Source organism: Saccopteryx leptura, chromosome 2, assembly GCF_036850995.1.
Source record: "Saccopteryx leptura isolate mSacLep1 chromosome 2, mSacLep1_pri_phased_curated, whole genome shotgun sequence".
NCBI classification, from domain to species: Eukaryota; Metazoa; Chordata; class Mammalia; order Chiroptera; family Emballonuridae; genus Saccopteryx; species Saccopteryx leptura.
In genome coordinates this window covers 348,552,019-348,572,355 of record NC_089504.1, presented here as the reverse complement: position 1 = coordinate 348,572,355, position 20,337 = coordinate 348,552,019, and the positions used below count along the sequence as shown (strand labels likewise).

The 20,337-nt window shown below is 50.2% G+C and overlaps 1 protein-coding gene and 1 non-coding gene across 8 annotated transcripts; both read left to right on the top strand.

The window, feature by feature from the left end:
* Positions 1-5,816: 5,816 nt before the first annotated feature.
* Positions 5,817-5,923, top strand: LOC136396566 (U6 spliceosomal RNA). The gene has a single exon (XR_010749829.1). It is a non-coding gene; the product is annotated as a U6 spliceosomal RNA (small nuclear RNA).
* Positions 5,924-12,323: 6,400 nt separating this feature from the next.
* Positions 12,324-18,724, top strand: PRR15L (proline rich 15 like). 7 transcript variants are annotated; one of them, XM_066364419.1, is made up of 3 exons: positions 12,324-12,453; positions 12,709-12,936; positions 17,558-18,724. In XM_066364419.1, exon 3 carries the CDS (start codon positions 17,615-17,617, stop codon positions 17,915-17,917), a length of 303 nt encoding a protein of 100 aa, XP_066220516.1. In that variant the 5' UTR covers positions 12,324-12,453; positions 12,709-12,936; positions 17,558-17,614; the 3' UTR covers positions 17,918-18,724. The 7 variants fall into 7 exon arrangements, with proteins under 7 accessions (XP_066220516.1, XP_066220519.1, XP_066220518.1 ...); XM_066364420.1 differs by having other exon boundaries at positions 12,331-12,490; positions 12,783-12,936; XM_066364418.1 differs by having other exon boundaries at positions 12,331-12,490; positions 17,587-18,724.
* The last annotated feature ends 1,613 nt before the right edge of the window (positions 18,725-20,337 follow it).

Below are 20,337 nucleotides of genomic sequence, written 5' to 3'. Positions count from 1 at the left end.
CTTTCTTTCTTTCTTTTTTTTTTTTTGTATTTTTCTGAAGTTGGAAACCAGGAGGCAGTCAGACAGACTCCCGCATGTGCCTGACCCGGGATCCACTGGCATGCCCACCAGGGGGCGATGCTCCGCCCATCTGGGGCGTTGCTCTGTTACAACCAGAGCCACTCTAGTGCCTGAGGCAGAGGCCACAGAGCCATCCTCAGTGCCTGGGCCAACTTTGCTCCAATGGAGCCTTGGCTGCGGGAGGGGAAGAGAGAGACAGAGAGGAAGGAGAGGGGGAGGGGTGGAGAAGCAGATGGGCGCTTCTCCTGTGTGCCCTGGCTGGGAATCGAACCCGGGACTCCTGCACGCCAGACTGACGCTCTACCACTGAGCGAACCGGCCAGGGCTCTGCCTGGTTCTTTCTAAGCAACCCCCGCCTCTGCCCCAACACCGCACTTGGGGCTCAGTAAATTTTTTATTAAACTGTGTTGTGTGATACAACAGCGACAAGATCTAGATTCTTGCCCAGTGAGATCTTGATCTTGGACCATTTCCATAACCTCTCTGCCAGCCACAGTTTCTTCAACACAGAGACAGTACCATCCTGACTATCTCAGGGTATTTCTGTATACTTGCTTAAATAAATAAACGGACTAGATGAATGTAACTCTTTACAATTTACAACATGCTTTAATATAGTTTCTCATGCTTTATAAACTCTCTCTCCTGTGTATAACGTTAATCATTATTATAGCGTGAGTTGAAAGACTTTCCTGAAAATGGCTAATAGGGCAGAACTAAGGGACTCTTCAGGGCTCTCTCGTGGGAATTTGGCTCCTGTCTGAGTCCTGACTCAGGCTGTAGGAATTGCTGGGGCTCCCCGGTGATTAAACAAACACTTTCTGGGCTCCAACTCTTTGCTCCTGGCTCCCTGGGACATCCCAGAAGCATAGCCCTGCCCCACCCTCAAGGTGCATCTCCCCCCCTAGGATCAGCAGGCAGGGAAGAGCAGGGTGGGGTGAGCCTGGAAGGCCCAGCCCTGGTGACTTGGTGGAGAAAGAGACCACTGGCACTTCACCTTACCCTCAGCTCGCTGGGTGACTCATGTGGAACAGAGGGATGTTTGAGGACAGTCCTACTTTGCTGCTAGCCTCAGGGTGGCTGTTCCAGAAAGCATAGAACTGTGGGCTTTCGACAGCATTCTGCACCATTTGTCCTTTTCCAAGGCCATAGAGAACCTGGTGTCCAGGGCATCAAGGTGTTTGGGGCTCCCAGCATCTGGAAAGTGGCAGAGAGAGGAGTAGGATGCTTCTGACTGTGAGTCTCTCTCATCTCTACTGATTTAGCAGGTGGGACACTGCCTGAGGGAGAGGAGCACATGTAGGGAGGTGGGAGGGCACAGTAAGCCTATGCCAGCTTTGGACGGGAGAGCACACACCCACAGGGTGCCATGTGTGTAGGCTGACTTCCATCTTTTGTGGTTGTTGTTGTCAGTTTGCTTATTCAGTGATAACCGTGTGCCCCAGGCCAGTGTAGATCTAAATGTTTTACAAGTCTTATCTAATTTGATCCAACAATCTTTTAATGTGGGTACTATTATTAGCCAGATTTTAAAGGCAAGGGAGCCAAAGCTTAGATTGTTAAGTAATTTGTCCAAGGTCATACAGCTGGTGGGGCTGGGATTCAACCCCAGGCCTGTCTGGCTCCCCAGCCTGCATTCTTGTTCTCAGGGATGTGGCTTCCGCTGCAGCCCTCCCTGCCCCCTCCCTCAGCTCAGTCACTATGGCCCCAGGTCTCTTCTTCCCTTCTCTTTGACCTGACTCCCACTTTCTCCCCAGTTGTTGTTCCCAGCAGTCAGAACCCACTCCCTGCAGTCCCTGCCCCTTTCCAAAGTTCTTTCATACCACGCCCCATCCTGGGCAAGAACGCCCATTTCTTATCTTCCTGCGATATCCATAAAAAGAAGGCTTACCCTTGACATTCAAGTAATGCATTTTTTTAATGTCATATGTTTATTACTTTATGGTCCGTGTCTTCTGTGGGTTGGCTTGCAGCTACACTGACTACGTGTATGTGAGTGTGTGCATGTGCATGTGTGTGTGCGTGTGTGTGCGCGCACGCGCGTGTGTGTGTGCGTGTGTGTGTGCGCGTGCGTGCGTGCGTGTGTGTGTGTGTGTGTGTGTGTGATCTGCCTGCTGGGCCGGAAGCCCCAGGAACTCAGCAGCTTCAGCTGGACCTCTTGCTATTTGCAGTATAATCTCTGTAGTGTTTTTCAGTCTGTCTCCCCAGCTAGTCTGTGGGCACTTTGTGGGCAGGGAGGACAGGCTTGTTGACCTGTAACCCCTGCACCTGGCTTGGCACCTGACAGTCAATGTGAGATGACTAACGGATGCTTGTAAAGGAAGGAATAAGAGAGGGTGTGGCATGTGCATGAGGGTAGTTAGTGGTGAGCAGGGACCTGAGTCACTTGGTCTGGGGGGGCGGAGCTGTGTTCCCCAGTTCTTTTCCTTGTCCCTCTCTCTACAGCACAGGTCTCATAGTCAATCCCCCTGAACTGCTTGGAACCAGAGGGAGGAAATCACGGTGAAGATATCGGGCTGGTTGACTTCATGCGTGAAGCACGAGCCAGTGACGGCCCATGAGGGGCCAGCCAGGTGGGCCGTGCTCTGGGGTCACTGACTGCACCCTAAACCCTGGCCAGCCACATACCCCCCCCATGCTTTCGCCTTTGTTAGTCTTCTAGGGGAAACTACCTCCCTGGGCGGCCTTGTGAATTGGGTCTCAGATGTCATCTCCTCAGACTGCCGCTGCATTTCAGTATTTCGTCACCCCATCATGGCAGGTAGAGTCTGCTGCTCTCCCAAGGGAAGGGAAACCAGGTCCACTGCCAAACCACCCATCTTGTCCGCCTCCTTCATGTACTTCAATGTTAGGTACCTTCTGTTTGCCAGGAACTATTCTTCAAGGTCCTGGGGACCTTAACATGAAAACATAGTTCCAGCCCTCAAAGAAAGTGACAGTCTGATGTGTGAAGGGCTAAATCCCACGACAACCCACCCAGAACCTAGCACTGTGCTCATGCTTAATAAGTGCTTTAAAAATCCATATGGACCAAATAAGAGGTGTGCTCAAAGAGTTAGGGGAACAGAAAGGAGGAGTATCCAGAGTATCCAACTCAACTTGTGGATAAAGGCGTGGGGTGGGGACAGAAAGCCATCAGACCAGGCTCCTGGAGAAGGAGCACTTGAGCTGAGTCTTGCAGGATGGGAATGAATAGTGACAGAAGGGAGAGAAGACAGGAGAGGAACAGAACTGATGGGTGTCATTCTAGGGAGAGGGAATCACTTGGGTAAAGTGCAAGGTAAGAGAGAGCATGGTAGGCCTGACCTGTGGTGGCGCAGTGGGTAAAGCGTCAACCTGGAAACACTGAGGTTGCCGGTTCAAAACCCTGGGCTTGCCTGGTCAAGGCACATATGGGAGTTGATGCTTCCTGCTCCCACCCCTTCTCTCTCTCTCTCTCTCTCTAAAATGAATTAAAAAAGAGAGAGAGAGCATGGCTATTTGGAAGTTTACCATGGGAGCATGGGATGTTTATGGGGAGCGTGGAAAGATATTTGGTTGAAGAGGTTGGCCAGGGCAGCTCATGAAGAACCCTCAGGTCCATGGCAAAGGGTGGAAATTTAATCCTATAGATGAGAGATCCCAACCGGTGGGCAGCAGATCCCTGGAAAACTGGAGCGTTGTGCCAAGGGTCCAGGAATCCCTAGATGCGTTTATATTATTATAGTCAGCGCATACTAGAAGGACAACAGATGGAGGAGTGAGGTTTTTCGAAATTGAAAAAGGATCCCTTCAGAGAACAGGAAACCCAAATGGCCAACATATGTATGAGAAGATGCTCAACTTTACTAGAAACGTGTGTAGTCAGGGCCGCTGTAACAAACTGTCACAAAATGCATGCTCCAAATTGTCAGAAATAGATTCTTTCACAGTTCTGGAGGCCAGAAGTCTGAAATCAAGGTGTCACCAAGGATGAGTCATCCCAGTGGCTTTGAGGGAGCCTGTTCCACGCCTCTCGGCCAGCTTCTGGTGGCGGCAGGCTGTCTTTGGTGTCCTTGACTTGCTGCTGTATCACTCCTGTCTCTGCTTCCATTGTCACATGTCCTCCCTGCATGTCTCTGTGTCTCTCTTTTTTTTTTTTTTTTTGTATTTTTCTGAAGTTGGAAACGGGGAGGCAGTCAGACAGACTCCTGCATGCGCCCGACCGGGATCTACCTGGCACGCCCACCAGGGGGCGATGCTCTGCCCATCTGGGGCGTCGCTCTGTCACAACCAGAGCCACTCTAGCGCCTGGGGCAGAGGCCAAGGAGCCATCTCCAGTGCCCGGGCCATCTTTTGCTCCAATGGAGCCTCGGCTGCGGGAGGGGAAGAGAGAGACAGAGAGGAAGGAGAGGGGGAGGGGTGGAGAAGCAGATGGGCACCTCTCCTGTGTGCCCTGGCCAGAATCGAACCCGGGACTTCCGCACGCCAGGCCGACACTCTAGCACTGAGCCAACCGGCCAGGGCCTCTGTGTCTCTCTTATAAGGACACTAGTCCTTGGCCTGACCTGTGGTGGCGCAGTGGATAAAGTGTCAACCTGGAATGCTGAGGTCGCTGGTTCAAAACCCTGCACTTGTCTGGTCAAGGCACATATGGGAGTTGATGCTTCCTGCTCCTTCCTCCTTTCTCTCTCTCTCACTCTTTCTCCTCTCTAAAATGAATAAATAAATATTTTTTTTTAAAAAAGGACACTAGTCGGCCCTGGCCGGTTGGCTCAGTGGTAGAGCGTCGGCCTGGCGTGCAGAAGTCCCGGGTTCGATTCCCGGCCAGGGCACACAGGAGAAGTGCCCATCTGCTTCTCCACCCCTCCCCCTTCCTTCCTCTCTGTCTCTCTCTTCCCCTTCCGCAGCCGAGGCTCCACTGGAGCAAAGATGGCCTGGGCGCTGGGGATGGCTCTGTGGCCTCTGCCTCAGGCGCTAGAATGGCTCTGGTTGCAACAGAGCGACGCCCCGGAGGGGCAGAGCATCACCACCTGGTGGGTAGAGCGTCGCCCCCTGGTGGGCGTGCCGGGTGGATGCCGGTCGGGTACATGCGGGAGTCTGTCTCTCCCTGTTTCCGGCTTCAGAAAAATACAGGAAAAAAATAAATAAATTAAAAAAAAAAAAAAAAAAAAAAAAAAAAAAAAAAAAAAAAAAAAAAAAAAAGCCCTGGCCGGTTGGCTCAGCGGTAGAGCGTCGGCCTAGCGTGCGGAGGACCCGGGTTCGATTCCCGGCCAGGGCACACAGGAGAAGCGCCCATTTGCTTCTCCACCCCTCCGCCGCGCTTTCCCTCTCTGTCTCTCTCTTCCCCTCCCGCAGCCAAGGCTCCATTGGAGCAAAGATGGCCCGGGCGCTGGGGATGGCTCTGTGGCCTCTGCCCCAGGCGCTAGAGTGGCTCTGGTCGCAACATGGCGACGCCCAGGATGGGCAGAGCATCGCCCCCTGGTGGGCAGAGCGTCGCCCCTGGTGGGCGTGCCGGGTGGATCCCGGTCGGGCGCATGCGGGAGTCTGTCTGACTGTCTCTCCCTGTTTCTAGCTTCAGAAAAAAAAAAAAAAAAAAAAAAAAAAAAAAAAAAAAAAGGACACTAGTCCTTGGATTTAGGATCCACCCTAATCTAATGTGACTTCATCTTAACTAATTACATCTGCAATGACTATTTTCAAATAAGGCCACAATCTGGGGTTCTAGGTGAACATGAATATTGGGGGACACTATGCAACCCAATAGGGGAGTGCAGATATAAAAGACACAAAAAAATGTACTCATTTCGGCAACACATATACTAAAATTGGAATGATACCGAATAGATTGGCCTGGCCCTTGCACAAAGATGACATGTAAGAAAAAAAAGGACACAAAAATCACGTCATTCTCTCCTGACCAGGTGGTGGCGCAGTGGATAGACCGTTGAACTGGGACGCAGAAGACCCAGGTTCGAAACCCTTGAGTGTGGGTTCATCCGGCTTGATTGCGGGCTCACCAGCTTGAGTGCAGGGTTGCCGGCTTGAGCGTGGGATCATAGACATGACCCCATGGTAGCTGGCTTGAGCCCAAAGGTCGCTGGTTTGAAGTCCAAAGTCGATGACTTGAGCAAGGGATCACTGGGCTCAGTTGGATCTCCCCAGGGTCAAGGCACATATGAGAAAGTAATCAATGAACAACTAAGGTGTTGCAACAAAAAACTGATGATTGATGCTTCTCATCTCTCTCCGTTCCTGTCTGTCCCTGTCTATCCCTCTCTGTCTCTCTCTCTGTCTTTCTGTCACAAAAAAAAAAAAAAAAAAAAATTACATCACTCTCATCATTCTGGCAAAAATGAAAATGTCTGTCACAGGTTGTGTTCTCCAGAAGTAGGGGAAATTTTGGGGGCAAGGTGTTTATTAGGGATCAATGCCTGTGAGAGGAACCAGCCATAAGTTGGATCGGGCAGAGGGAGAAATCCAGTGATAATACAGAGATGGTCAGAGTGGAGAGTATGGTAGGTTGAAAAACACGCCCCTCCCTCCCCAGCCAAGGTGTCCACATCAACCCCCTGGAACCGTGAATGTGACCTTATTGGGAGAAGGAATCTTTGCACGTATAACTAAGTATCCTGAGATGGGGAGATGATCCTGGATTATCTCGCTGAGTCCCAAATACCATCACCAGGGTCCTTACAAGAGAAAGGCAGAAGGAGATTAGACACATGGAAGAGGAGGTTTTATGAGGATGGAGGAAGCAGAGATCGAAATGAGGCAGCCACAAGCCAAGGAATTCCTAGAGCAGGGGTCCCCAAACTTTTTACACAGGGGGCCAGTTCACTGTCCCTCAGACCGTTGGAGGGCCGGACTATAAAAAAACTATGAACAAATCCCTATGCACACTGCACATATCTTATTTTAAAGTAAAAAAACAAAATGGGAACAAATACTATATTTAAAATAAAGAACAAGTAAATTTAAATCAACAAACTGACCAGTATTTCAATGGGAACTATGCTCCTCTCACTGACCACCAATGAAAGAGGTGCCCCTTCCAGAAGTGTGGCAGGGGCCAGATAAATGGCCTCAGGGGGCCACATGTGGCCGCAGACCGTAGTTTGGGGACCTCTGGCCTAGAGCCACAAGGCATGGGTGGAGGCAAGAAAAGGACCGTCTGCTGGTCAAATAAGTTTTTAAATATGACATATATGTTTGCTCACTTTTGGTGTGGGAAACAGGCTGTAAACTGGCAAAGTCATTATAGCCTAAGGCTTAGTTTTAAGACTAAGCCTTTCCTACCCTGCTGTGGTGCATTCTCATGAGAAATCCCATATGCCTCAGATAAGTGACTTTGTATCAGAGGCTTCCTTATTTGTATATTGGATTAAAGGTTTGGATTTCTACAATATAAAATGGGGCAGACCAGAAGCTTGCTCTCTCTCAGTTCCTGAGATTAGCATTAGAGAGGAGAGCAGAGAAAGGCCACGTGGAGGAGAGGAGAAGCAGCCCTCTGGGTGCAAGCTAGGATTAAAGCGAATGGCCCACCAGTTCTTGGCTCCATTGTTTTATTACCATCTGTCCAAATCCAATGTGAACCTGCATGGGCCAGGCAGCTGTGATGGTGGACGTGGCTACTGGCTTTACACCGTCCCTGGAGCCACCAGAAGGATCGTGGCCCAGCAGACATCTTGGTCTGGGCCAGTGAAACTGATTTTGGACTTCCGACCTCCAGAACTGTGAGTGAATAAGTTTCTGTGGTTTAAAGTCATCAAGTTAGTGGTGATTGTCACAGCAGCCATAGGAAACTCATACAAAGAGTACAGTGATGGGAAAACGGCAGGTGGGAGTGTAGGTTGGTGTAGGGGACCCGGCAGAGCATCCGGAACAGTGCCTGCAACTCAGTCCCTGTGAATATTGGCTGCTCATACCCCCACTGTAGACTCTTGAAAGGGGAGTCCTCCCACAAAAGCAAGGGGAAAGCCCCCTCCCATGATAAACCCACCACTCACTTCAGATCAGAATGCAGCTTCTGCCTGCACCTGCCCACCTCTCCAGCTGCACCTGGTGTAGCCCCCAAAGACCAGTGTTTGGCCTTGTCTCACTTGTCATCTTGGTCAGGTGGGGTGCCCTCAGGATCTCCAGTGTCCTGGCCTGCCGGAGAAGGAGGAGGGCTGAGGAGAGTGACAGCTCCTCTCTCCTCCATGCTTTGGGAAAGAAATAGCCCTGGAGCCCTGGTCAAGTAGTTCAGTTGGTTAGAGCATCGTTGCGATACACCAAGGTTGCGAGTTCTGTCAGCTAAGTCAGGGCACATACAAAAGTCAACCAGTAAATGCATAAATAAGTGGAAGAACAAATAAGTGTTTCTCTCTCCTTTCCTTTTTCTCTAGAATCAATAATTAAAGATAAAATTGTATTTAAAAATTTACTCCTAGAGCCTGAATCTACTACCTGAGCCGAGGTCAGTAAGATGGGAACCATATGTCGGATCATACGGAATCTGTACAAAAATTACCACAAAGCCTGACCTGTGGTGACTCAGTGGGTAAAACTTCCACCTGGAATGCTGAGGTCACTGGTTCAAAACCCCAGACTTGCCCAGTCAAGGCACATACGAGACACAATCAATGAACAACTAAAGTGAAGCAACTGAGTTGATACTTCTCACTCCCCCCTCCCCTCCTCTCTCTGTAAAATCAATAAGTAAAAAAATTTTTTAAAAATTACAACAAAAACAAGACCTGCATGCACCAACAGGCCACCAAGGTCCTTGGAACTCCCCTGGTATATTTTATTTGCTATACTCAACAAGGACACATTTCTGAGAACATGCACATTGTATGTTTGTCTGTAGAATATCACACTTGAACCTAGTTTTAGAAAGGGGCATTTAAAGGTGAGACATTTTATAAAGCAATAAAACAGCCCATGTGTGGGTGATCTCTTAAAGGGATATTCATAGTCTATGGCCGTATTTCAAACTCCCCTCCCAACCCTGCACCTCCCAGAAATAAATCTCCCAAAGGCTAGGGGTTGGGCCTGACTTCCCAAACCCAAAGCTGGTCTCTCCCAGGATGGTGGGGTGGGGATCTGGTCTTAGCGGCATTCTCAGAAGGACAGGCCACGGGTGGGCTTCCACTGAATCCTGCCCACAGCGGTTCTCACAGGGGCTCTTCCCCGACGTGTCCCAGAGATCAGAGCGCCCTGGTTTCAGAGTCCAGTGTGGGTGGTGGGTGGGGTAAGGGCCTTCAACAGGAGCCCCTTTCTATAAAGATGGAATTGGTGTCCTGGCCCCTGGTGAGAGTCCCCAGTGCCTGTCCCTCCATCCCCCCAGTCTCTTCCCAACACCTGAGTTTTTAGCCTCTTCTTGTGTCTTCTGCACTGGACATCCACTCTCAAATAGACCAGGCTTTCAAACAAAGTGGCAGATCTGTAAAGCTGTGGGCATCTTCTTGGGACAACTATGTACTCTTCTCATGACAGGCAAAGGACCTTGAAAAATAATATCTTTCATTCACATAAACCCTGAGGAGGCAATGTAACAACAAGCCAGCTGTAGCTGAAAACCACGAGAAGTAAAATAAATGAGTTTGCTCTCACAGTTACCTACCCCAGAGAGAGTGGGACAAAGGCAGCTGGCTACAGTAACAATTTCTTAAGGCAAAGACAATGCTTCTGTTTCTCATTCCGGCTGTAAGGCTTGCATTAACTACCTATTGTATGTCAGGTTTGAATCAGTGATAGAGAATTCTAGACTCAGGTACCTAAAATTCTTTAAGGAAGGCACACACATGCAATACTATATATGTGTGTGTACATGGACATATATATAATTAATATAGATATATAAACAGAAGCATATGAACAAGCGCTATAGGAACAAGAAACTTCTTGGTGAGGTAGGAGGCAAATAGTGAATTTGGGTCTTTTTTTTTTTTTACAGAGACAGAGAGAGAGAGTCAGAGAGAGGGATAGATAGGGACAGACAGACAAGAATGGAGAGAGATGAGAAGTATCACTCATCAGTTTTTTGTTGTGACACCTTAATTGTTCATTGATTGCTTTCTCATATGTGCCTTTTCCGTGGGCCTTCAGCAGACCGAGTAACCCCTTGCTCAAGCCAGCAACCTTAGGTCCAAGCTGGTGAGCTTTGCTCAAACCAGATGAGCCCGTGCTCAAACTGGCGACTTCGGGGTTCCGAACCTGGGTCGTCCGCATCCCAGTCCGACGCTCTATCCACTGTGCCACCGCCTGGTCAGGCTGAATTTGGGTCTTGAGGGATGAAAAGGAGTTTGTCTTCGTTTACACAGGGGTTGGAGAGGCCATTCCGGGCAAAAGCATAGCGTGCATTCCTAGTCTCACCCTCCTAGGCAGCCTCTGCACCCAGGAAGGTAGGCAGAGAAAGGGTCTGTGTGCACATTCAGGGAGGGTTAGGGGAGGAGGCTGCAAAGGCCCCGTCCTAGGAGGGCCAGGCCAGGTGGGTGCCACTATGGGCCAGGGGGAACCTTTGAAGGGCTGTCCTCCTGAGGCCTCCTGATGAGGATCAAGGCGATGAGTTCATAAGGCCATGAAAAGCTGAATCAAGTAGAAGCATGGTTGGCAATGGTGGGGCAGGTTGGAGAGTCAGCTAGTTAGGATTTAAAATAAAACTTGGAGGGAGATCCAGGGGAGGGGAGAATTGTGGGCCTTTTCTCTACCTAGTGCCTCCCCCGGGGCCTGGCACGCACGCACTCAGTCCGTAGAGGAAGAGAGCTGGACAGGTGGGTTGAGTGTCTAAGCTGAGCAGCTCTGGACAGGAAACTGCAGGCACTCACGGCAGTTTCCCCCTCTTCCTGTGACACCCATCCGTCTGAGGGGAGAGGTGCAAACACAGACAGACCACCCAAGGGCAGTGGTGGGATTCAAATAGCTTAACCGGTTCTCTGCCCTAATGACAGTTTTAAGTACAGAAAAAGATATACTGAAAGGTAGTTTATTATTTTATGCACTTAATAAGAACAATAAAAGAGGTATACAGAACTAGATTGTTATAAGTTTTAAGATATTAATGGAAAAATATTAAATAATACCTGACAAAAAAACAATAAAACTGTTATTTAAGATATTTCCATATTGCTTCTTGATTGCCATCCTCATTTGCAATTTTCTTCACCTGTGGATAGAATGAACATTACTACAGACGCTGAGAATACACTGTTGAACAGATGAACGTTAAAAAAGAGCAAGGAATGTGAATTTGTGATTTCTACATTGGGCGGCTGCCCAGGCGCCCACCTTAGAGAGAACCCTGATTACAAGTGTCATTTTAACAACCGGTTCGCTAAACTCAACAAAAACTTAGGTACCGGTTCTGCCAAACCGATGCGAACCGGCTGAATCCCACCACTGCCTAAGAGTGGCTACAAACAACCTTTGCCAGGGAGTGCGCCATCTGTGAGAGCAGCGGGGCTGAGGGCTGCAGGCGGCCTTGGCTGAGCGAGGTTTGCCAGAGGAGGTGTGGGAGGCGTGGCCGCAGGTCAGCAGGGGGCTCAGTGAGGGCGCGCGCATGTGTGTGGGTGTGTGCGCGCGCACACACTCTGCCCTCTCTCCCCACCTCACCAGAGGCCCTCCCCACCTCCTTGCCCCAGGTTTTGCTTACCTTGTAAGTCCAAAGTCCATTCAAAGGACAGCTTGGGGGAATTTTTTTTTAAACTTTTATTTATTGATTTTAGGAGAGAAAGGAAGAGAGAGAGAGAGAGAGAGAGAGAGAGAGAGAGAGAGAGAGAGAAGCATCGATTTGTTGCCACTTATTTATGCATTCATTGATTGATTTTTGCATGTGTCTTGACTGGAGTCGGCCCCACAGCCTTGGTGTATCCGGATGACGCTCTAACCAACTGAGCTACCCTGTCAGGGCCTGACAGCAGGTGAATGAAGTGGCACTTTGCGGGTGGGGAGGCCACCACAGTTCTCTGAGAATCTAAGGAAAGTATGATCCCGTATACTGAAAAATAAACGCCCCTCTGCCCACACACATAGGATTTTGCATGTGATTCTAAGGCCCCTAAAGCCCATCTCTAAGCAAGTGAGGAGAGGGTGAGGATGTTTGAGGGGTGGTGAGTCTAGAGAGCCTGGCCCAAGGAGGATCCCCTTCCCATCCCAACCCGGGGAGATCTACAGGAGGGGTCCTTTAGGCCAGGTGGGAGCCACGGCCCCCCACCCAGTGCCCGCCTGAGGAGCACTGAACTTGGGCGGAGCGGACACCTGGGAACCGGTCTGCCAACCAGTTTAACCAGGGACTGGTTTCGACTCTGGAGTTCAAAGGAGCTGGGTGCACCCGGTCCTTCTCAGCCAACAACGGGAGCAGCGGCCCTTAACCCTTTCCCGGTTGTGCCCAGGGCAAAGTCCAGGCTCCGTCATGCTGGAGAGGGGTCTGAACCTCCTTAAGGCACCAAACAGGTGCGGGTGACATTGGCTACGGTTGGTCAGCAACCAGGTACTTGAGGGTGGGGAGACTGAGGAGAGAGGCTCCCCGCTTCCCCTAACCTCTGACTTCCCTGGGGTTTTCCTGCTCCAGGCCAGGCAGTCCCTAGAGGACCCTCGTTTCTGGGTGGGTGTAGGGGCACTAGGATTGGATTTCTGGGTTAATGAATATTCATCAGCCTATGCCGTCCTCTGCTTCTGTTTACTTAGCCGGGAGGGGCTGGGTTTCAGGTTCACCTTGACTCCTGGAGGCACAGTGAGCAGGTACCGCTCCTGCACCTGTTTCTCCTGCACCTGCTGCACAGCTGCTCCTACCCAGCTCACCTGACCTGAGCCTCGCCTGGCACGGCACCCTGGCGGCACCCCCAGCTCCCCCAGGCTCTCCTCCAGGCTTCGTCTGCCCTCAGCCCCTTCTCTAGGGAAGGTCTCATCTCCAGCCTGCAGCAGTCAGGATTACAGGTACAGGCAGAGGGCGGGCAGGCGGGGAAAGCAAGGCACAGTCAGGGCGCTCCGTTCTGCCTCTATGGCTGCCAAGCTCAGCTGGGAGGGAGAACCTCTCCGTAGGTGAGCAGGCAGAATTCAGGACTCATCCCATTGGCTTCTTGGAGTCCAGCCAGGCCTCCAGCAGAGCTCCTTCTGGGAAAGTTTCACTCCAGAGCAGTTCTCTGTTAACTCTTGCTGAACTGGAGCCTATCAGTTCCTACCCCCAGCCTGGAGGACATTTCTGGCTGTCTGATAGGAACCTCTTCCTATTCCTATCCAGGGTACCCTAGTCTTATCCAGAGTGGAGAAGTCCACACAGGGACCCTGCAGAGGGCTGAGGGCTGTGGGCTCTGGACGATGTAGAAAGCTAACTTGCTCCCTCAACCCCCCTCTACCTTTCCACCATGCCCCCGTCAATGGTTAACTTGGCTCGGCTAAGAAGAGGCTCTACTCAGTCTGGGCAGGACCCTTAGGGAAGCTCAATGAACTCAGCTGGGGTGGTGGGGCCTGTCCTGGGGTGCCCACGTGTAGGCCATGGTGCCAAAGGCTGGGTTCCCAAACTGTACAAACAGTGGAGGTGTAGCTGGCCTCCCCAGGGCCAGATTTCTATCATCCCAGGGATTGCAGGGCCCCAGGGCAAGGGCTCAGCCCTCAACTCAGCCAGCTCAGGGCCCTGCAAAAGCAGATTGCCGACCATGTGTCACCAAATGCTGGTTCTGTGGCTGGAGGTATCTTGCTTGGCTACTTTGAATAGCTGGGAAGTTTGGATATCATCTTTCTTTCTTTCTTTCTTTCTTTCTTTCTTTCTTTCTTTTAAGCAAGTCAAATTTTATACTATCTTGGGGTAACTCACTATTTACAAGAATTTTATGCTAGCTGGGTTATTCTGCAAGACAAAGACCTAATTTAGCTATTCTGCAAATTCAGATTTCCATAAGGCAGGCTTGCCTACAGGGGCAAACACCTGCTTAAGTTGTGCTCCCACGTCCTAAACAGGGACAACAAGGCCTGGCAAAAAATATCCAAGAGAGACGAGAGTGCAAGCCATGAGACAAGGCACCAATGCCTTAGAGTGGTTGTGGAGGCTTCAGGGCAGCGTCCGAGGGCCATTCCCAGTTCTATGGGTTTTTGACGAGGTCCTTGTGATCTGTCTCTCCCTGTGGATGCATTAAAGCAGGTATATTTTAAGTGGCACGGCCAGAAGCTGCTTCCCCTAATGGAGCCAGGCGGAATGGTGATTACTATTGGTTCAGGAGCTAGATCTTCCAATCCTCAAGTTCCTTGGTGGCCCTGGACTTGCCCTAGACCAGGTGATGACTGGGGCACCCACGGGCCAAGGAAGCATCCTCTCTCTCCTTCCCTGCCTTGCTTGCGCCTCCTTCAAGAAACCCATTCTGGAACACAGAGTTCTGTGCAAGGCTGTGCTAAGCCCAGGTAGGGCAGGCTGCCAAAGCAAACCTCTCAGGCTGTCCCCTTGGTGCACTCACCTCTCAGGGTGCCCTGAAGGTATTCATCTGGCCACTCTCACCCCCTCCCTCACTTTCTAAGCAGGGCCTGCACAAGATCTCCCCAGGTTCTCTTGCTATTTGAGCTCAGTTAGTGGGACAGAGCTAGCAAGGTGGGGTCTGCTTTCCGGACAAAGTGGTGGAAGGAATCTGTTGGACATGCGCTCTGAATAAGGGGACGGCTCTAGGGACAGGGGACAGCAGCAAGGAGGCCGATGGATGGAGGCACACAGTTTATACCCAGCTTCGGCCAGCACCCTGCTTTCATTTTCTCAGAATTTGATATGCTCTTCCTCTAAAAAACAAACTCTATGCTCATCATGGGAAATATGGAAATCAGAAAAACAGAGGGGAAAGCACCCTGTGCTCCTTCTGCAAAAAGAAAACAACTGCTAATTATTTGTCACGTTTCTTTCTGGTCTTTTAGAAAAGGTATTTGAGACCACCAGTTTTTATTTTTATTATTATTATTTTAATTTTTATTTATTGATTTCAGTGAGAGAGGAAGGGGGAGAGAGAGAGAGAGACAGGAACATTGAGCTGTTCCTGTATGTGCCCTGACCGGGGATCAAACCAGCAACCTCTGTGCTTTAGGACAATGCTCTAACCAACCGAGCTATCTGGACAGGCTATTTTATTATTTTTTAATATTTAAATTTTATTTTAAATACTTTTAAAATTGATTTTTAGCAAGAGAGAGAGGAATAGAGAGTGAGAAAAACATTGATTTGTTGTTCCCACTTGTTTATACACCTATTGGTTGATTTTTTTTTTTTTTTTTTAGAGTCAGACAGAGTCAGAGAGAGGGATAGACAGACAGTAATGGAGAGAGATGAGAAACATCAATCATCAGTTTTTCGTTGTGACACCTTAGTTGTTCATTGATTGCTTTCTCATATGTGCCTTGACCATGAATGAGCCTTCAGCAGACCAAGTAACCCCTTGCTCGAGCCAGTGACCTTGGGTCCAACCTGGTGAGCTTTGCTCAAACCAGATGAGCCCGCACTCAACCTGGCGACCTCGGGGTCTCGAACCTGGGCCCTCCACATCCCAGTCTGATGCTCTATCCACTGCGCACCGCCCAATTAGGCCCATTGGTTGATTTTGGTATGATTTTTGTATGTGCCCTGACTGGGGATTGAACTCACAACCTTGGTGTGTTATAACAAACTAAGCTACCTGGCCAGGGCAAGACCACCAATTTTTTTTTAATTTTTTAATTTTATTTTATTTTATTTATTCATTATTCATTTTTAGAGAGGAGAGAGAGAGGGAGAGAGAGAGAGGAGAGAGAGACAGAGAGAGAGACGAGGGGAGGAGCTGGAAGCATCAACTCCTATATGTGCCTTGACCAGGCAAGCCCAGGGTTTTGAACGGGCGACCTCAGCATTTCCAGGTCGACGCTTTATCCACTGCGCCACCACAGGTCAGGCCAAGACCACCAATTTTTAACAGATTTTATTCTATTATTATTATTATTATTATTTAGCAATTGAGAGAAACAGACAGACAGGGAGGGAGAGAGATGAGAACTATCAACTCATAGTTGTAGCACTTTAGTTGTTCATTGACTGTTTCTCATATGTGCCTTGAGGGGGGACTCCAGCCGAGCAAGTGACCCCTTGCTCAAACTAGTGACCTGGGGCCTAAGCCAATGACCTTGGGCTTCAAGCCAGGAACTTTTGGGGCTCAAGCCAGTGATCATGGGGTCATGTCTATGATCCCACCCTCAACTCAGTGACCCCAGGTTTTGAACCTGGGTCCTCAGCATCCCAGGTCAGTGCTCTGTCCTCTGTGCCACCGCCTGATCAGGTGAGACCATCAGTTTTGAAGAGGAGGTGATATGTTTGCCTGTGCCTGGACCGGCTGGCTGACCATCTAGCCTTCCTGTATGTTGTGGCTCCTACCCACCCCTCCTTCCCAGGACCTTTCACAGGGGGGTCCTCAGACCAGACTCCCAACCTCTCCAGACACAGAGATGCCTTGATTTCTCATCACTCTGTCTGCTCTTACATTGATCTTAGTTCCTCTGGTCTACTCTCTCCTTCCATCTTACATGCTCCACTTGTCAGTGATGTCCGGGCCACTTTATCTCCCAAAATTTCTACCAGCTCAGACAGCTCTTTTGTGGAGATTAGTAAATGGTGAGGTCACATCCAAGGCACATCACTCATCAGTGGAGAAGCCTGGATTTCAGCCTTCTTTGCCCATCTCCATGGGGTGTCCCATGAAGAGAGCCCAACTTGTGAGACTCATATCTCACATGCACCTCCAGGCCCCACCCAACCTCGTTCCAGATTTTCAGCGCCCCCTTCAAACTCCTGTCCTCTTAGAAGCTGGTTGGGGCAAGGGGGCCATCCTTCAATAATTATTACCATGATCATACGTTGTATTTTGCAAAGCAGGTCTCCCTGTGTGGCTGGGCCTCATGTCAGAGCTAAATATTAGGGCTGGAAGGAGCAATGAAGATGCTGAGGTCCAGAGAAATGACTTGCCAGAGGTCACAAAGCTGGAATAGTCCCCAGGGCTTCCCACTCCCCAGCTTGAGGTTGCTCTCTCTTAGAAAAAGGCCAGCAGCTTCTATACTTCTGCTGGTCACCACTGGGAAGTCCATCTTACTCCAAACGTCACAAATCCTATTTAATTTTGTAATGAAATCCAAGCAGAATGCACAGGGTGTTTCTGTCCATCTGATACCAGTTGACCATCTTCCTAAAGGACCTCGAAGTCCTATGTACTTGGGTATGCTGTTCACCCAAGGGACCTGGAATCTCAATGCTGCATGGCGGTGGTGTGTGACTTTCCCCATTGTCACCTCCACCAGGTTCAGGTGTCTTTCCTGCTGACGTGTCCTTGGCTGCCTCTCCCCCAGACCCTCTCGTTTCAAACTCTCCAAATGCACTGCATCTCTTCCCTAATCCCAGGTTCACTCAGCCCCACCTTTAAGTCTTTTAGGCTTGGGCCATTAAAACAGCCTGTGCTTAGGAGTCTTGAGAGCGCTGCTCCAAGGCACTTCCCCCGCTTCTCCCCACTGACCCCTTTCTCCCCACCCTGCTCCTGCAGAAAGCCCACCCTCTGCCCTGTTCCTGCAGAAAGCCCACCCTCTGCCCTGTTCCTGCAGAAAGGCCACCCTCCGCTCAGGGAGCGCCATGACCGAAGTTGGTTGGTGGAAGCTGACCTTCCTTCGGAAAAAGAAATCCACCCCCAAGGTGCTGTACGAGATCCCTGACACCTATGCCCAGACAGAGGGCAGCGCAGAGCCCCCGCGGCCTGAGGATGGTAGCCCCAACAGTGACTTTAACACCCGCCTGGAGAAGATCGTGGACAAGAGCACGAAGGGCAAGCACGTCAAGGTCTCCAATTCCGGCCGCTTCAAGGAGAAGAAAAAAATTCGAGCCACACTGGCAGAGAACCCCAACCTCTTTGATGACAAGGAGGGCAAAGGGCAGTGAAGGGGGCCAAGGAGGATGCTAGCACCTCCCCGCTCTTTGCTGTCCGCCGGCCCTGAGATAGGAGCTTGCCACGCTGGCCTCATTGGCCACCGCTGAAGCCGTGGGGGCTGTTGATGCCTGCTGGCGGGAAATGTCTGGTTTTTCAGTTTGTATTTATGTGCCCCAGCCTTCTGGAAAGCCTGGGAGATTCCAGGTGCCTCCCACTGTCCCCCCACCATATAGAAAGGCACTCTAGTTCAAGGATGAAAAGTGCCACCCAGACAGGACAACCCTCCTTGAAGGTGTGTCAGGGCGGGCAGGGAGGGGGGCAAAGAATGGAGAGAGGGAGCCTGCCTGACTTTACTTCCCCCAGGCGCAGGGTCGGGGGGAGTTTGCATTGCTGCTTCCTCTACTTGCTCTACACTTGACTGCTCTCTGGGCCAATTCGGAGAGTGCATTTTCCTGAAGCTATGTGATGGGGGTTCGTTTCCAGGAACCAGAAGTGGACTGAATTTGAGCTTCCCTCCTAACCCAAGTAGGAAACTTCCTGAACTTGGCCCTCAGATGTGCAGGGGGAGGAGGACCCTGACACTCCCTGGGGGTGCTGCAGAAGGCCAGGTTAGGGACCCCACAGGTCCAAATGAGGGGAGAGGGTGGGGAAGCAATGGGAGGAGCTAAAAGCAGCCAGTTCTCTTCTCTCCTTCTCTAGTCATATTTAAAATGGATCAGCCCCAGAGATGAGTCCTGGAGCCTTGAATTTTGTTTAAAAAAAATTGTAGGTTTCTCTCCTTGTAATAAACAATGCTGCAAAAGCAGAGGGCCTATTTATATGCTTGTCTTGCATTTATTTTTAAATTTTTTATTTATTGATTTCAGAGAGAGAGGTAGGGAGAGAGAGAGAAACATTAATTTGTTGTTCCACTTATTTACGCTATCATTGGTTGATTCTTGTATGTGCCCTGACCAGGGATTGAACCCGCAACCTTGGTATATCAGGATGATGCTAACCAACAGAGCTACCCCGCCAGAGCCACCTTGTATTTATTGAGAGGACTGCGGGGTTTTTTTGAAAGGCATTTAAAATTTTTTTAAAAATTTATTTATTCATTTTAGAGAAGAGAGACAGAGACAGAGAGAAGGGGGGGAGGAGCAAGAAGCATCAACTCCCATATGTGCCTTGACCAGGCAAGCCTAGGGATTTGAATCGGCAACCTCAGCGTTCCAGGTCAACGCTTTATCCACTGTGCCACCTCAGGCCAGGCGAGAGGACTGTTTTTTATGCCTTTATCTCCCTTCATGTGAATAAAATGGAACTCGGTGCTCAAACCATTCCTTTCAAACTTCGGAAAGAGTCCCTAGGTAGTAACTGGGACACTAATTTCACCACCAAGCCACCCTTAGCACAAGGGTTAGAACAAAGGGAGGACTTCATGACACCTCAGGGGTCAGGTCCTCTGGTAACAGAGAGGCCATTAGGGGCTCCAAGAGAATGGAGTAGACCTTTGGTGACTGACCCCAAAGTCACAGTTGTTTGGTTTGGGATTAATATTCAAATCCTGATTCCACCCCTTAGTAGTTGGTTGATTTGGGGAACATTACGAAAAAGACCCTCTGAGCCTCAGTTTTGTCCTCAGGGGCTGTAATGATACCTACTTCATAGGCAGTGGACAATATTAAGTGGCCCATGAGTAGTACATTAGTAGGTGCTCAGTTAACATTGGTTTCCTTCCCCCTTTCCTTTATTAAGGAACTCCACCATAGCCCACAGCTTCCATTTAAGGAAGAGGAGAGAGCATGCTCCTTGTGCTGTTCGGTAGACCTTTCCCAAGTCCTGGGAGCTGGCCAAGCTTCTGGAGCTCCTGGGGAACGTGGAGAGAGAGGCCAAGGTGGCGACTGAACATTGTGATCCCGCAGCTTCCAGCTCAGCTCCTTGCAGGCTGCTGGGTCACTGCACCCCAGGGAGTGTTGCTCAGGAAATTTATTACCAAAACAAACAGACCACACAAGGGGGCCTTTGTTAGGTGGCCTCACCCAGGACACAGGGAACTCTGAGGATGAGTAAGAGACCAGGAACAGGAAGGAGGGAGGGACTCTTCCCCTTTCCCTCCTCATCACATGGAACTTTCTAGGGTCCTCCCAGTACTCAGTCCATAGAGCCTCCATGGAGGAGCAGACTTGCCCCACACTCCTGCCCTGCTCGTTGTCAGTACCGGACATTTACAGAGGGTTTAAAACAGGCCAGGCCCTGTGGCAAGTACTCTCCAAGGTTCCTCATTTCATCCTCTCACCCCCCCCCCTAGACAGGGATTATCATTAATTATCCCCATTTTCCAGGTGAGTCAGCTGAGGCTTAGAGAGGTTCAGGTCCCTCGCCTGAGGTCATGCCTTCGCGTGGAGCTGGAACTGAAGCCAGAGCTGGCCTGTGCATGTGACCACTGAAC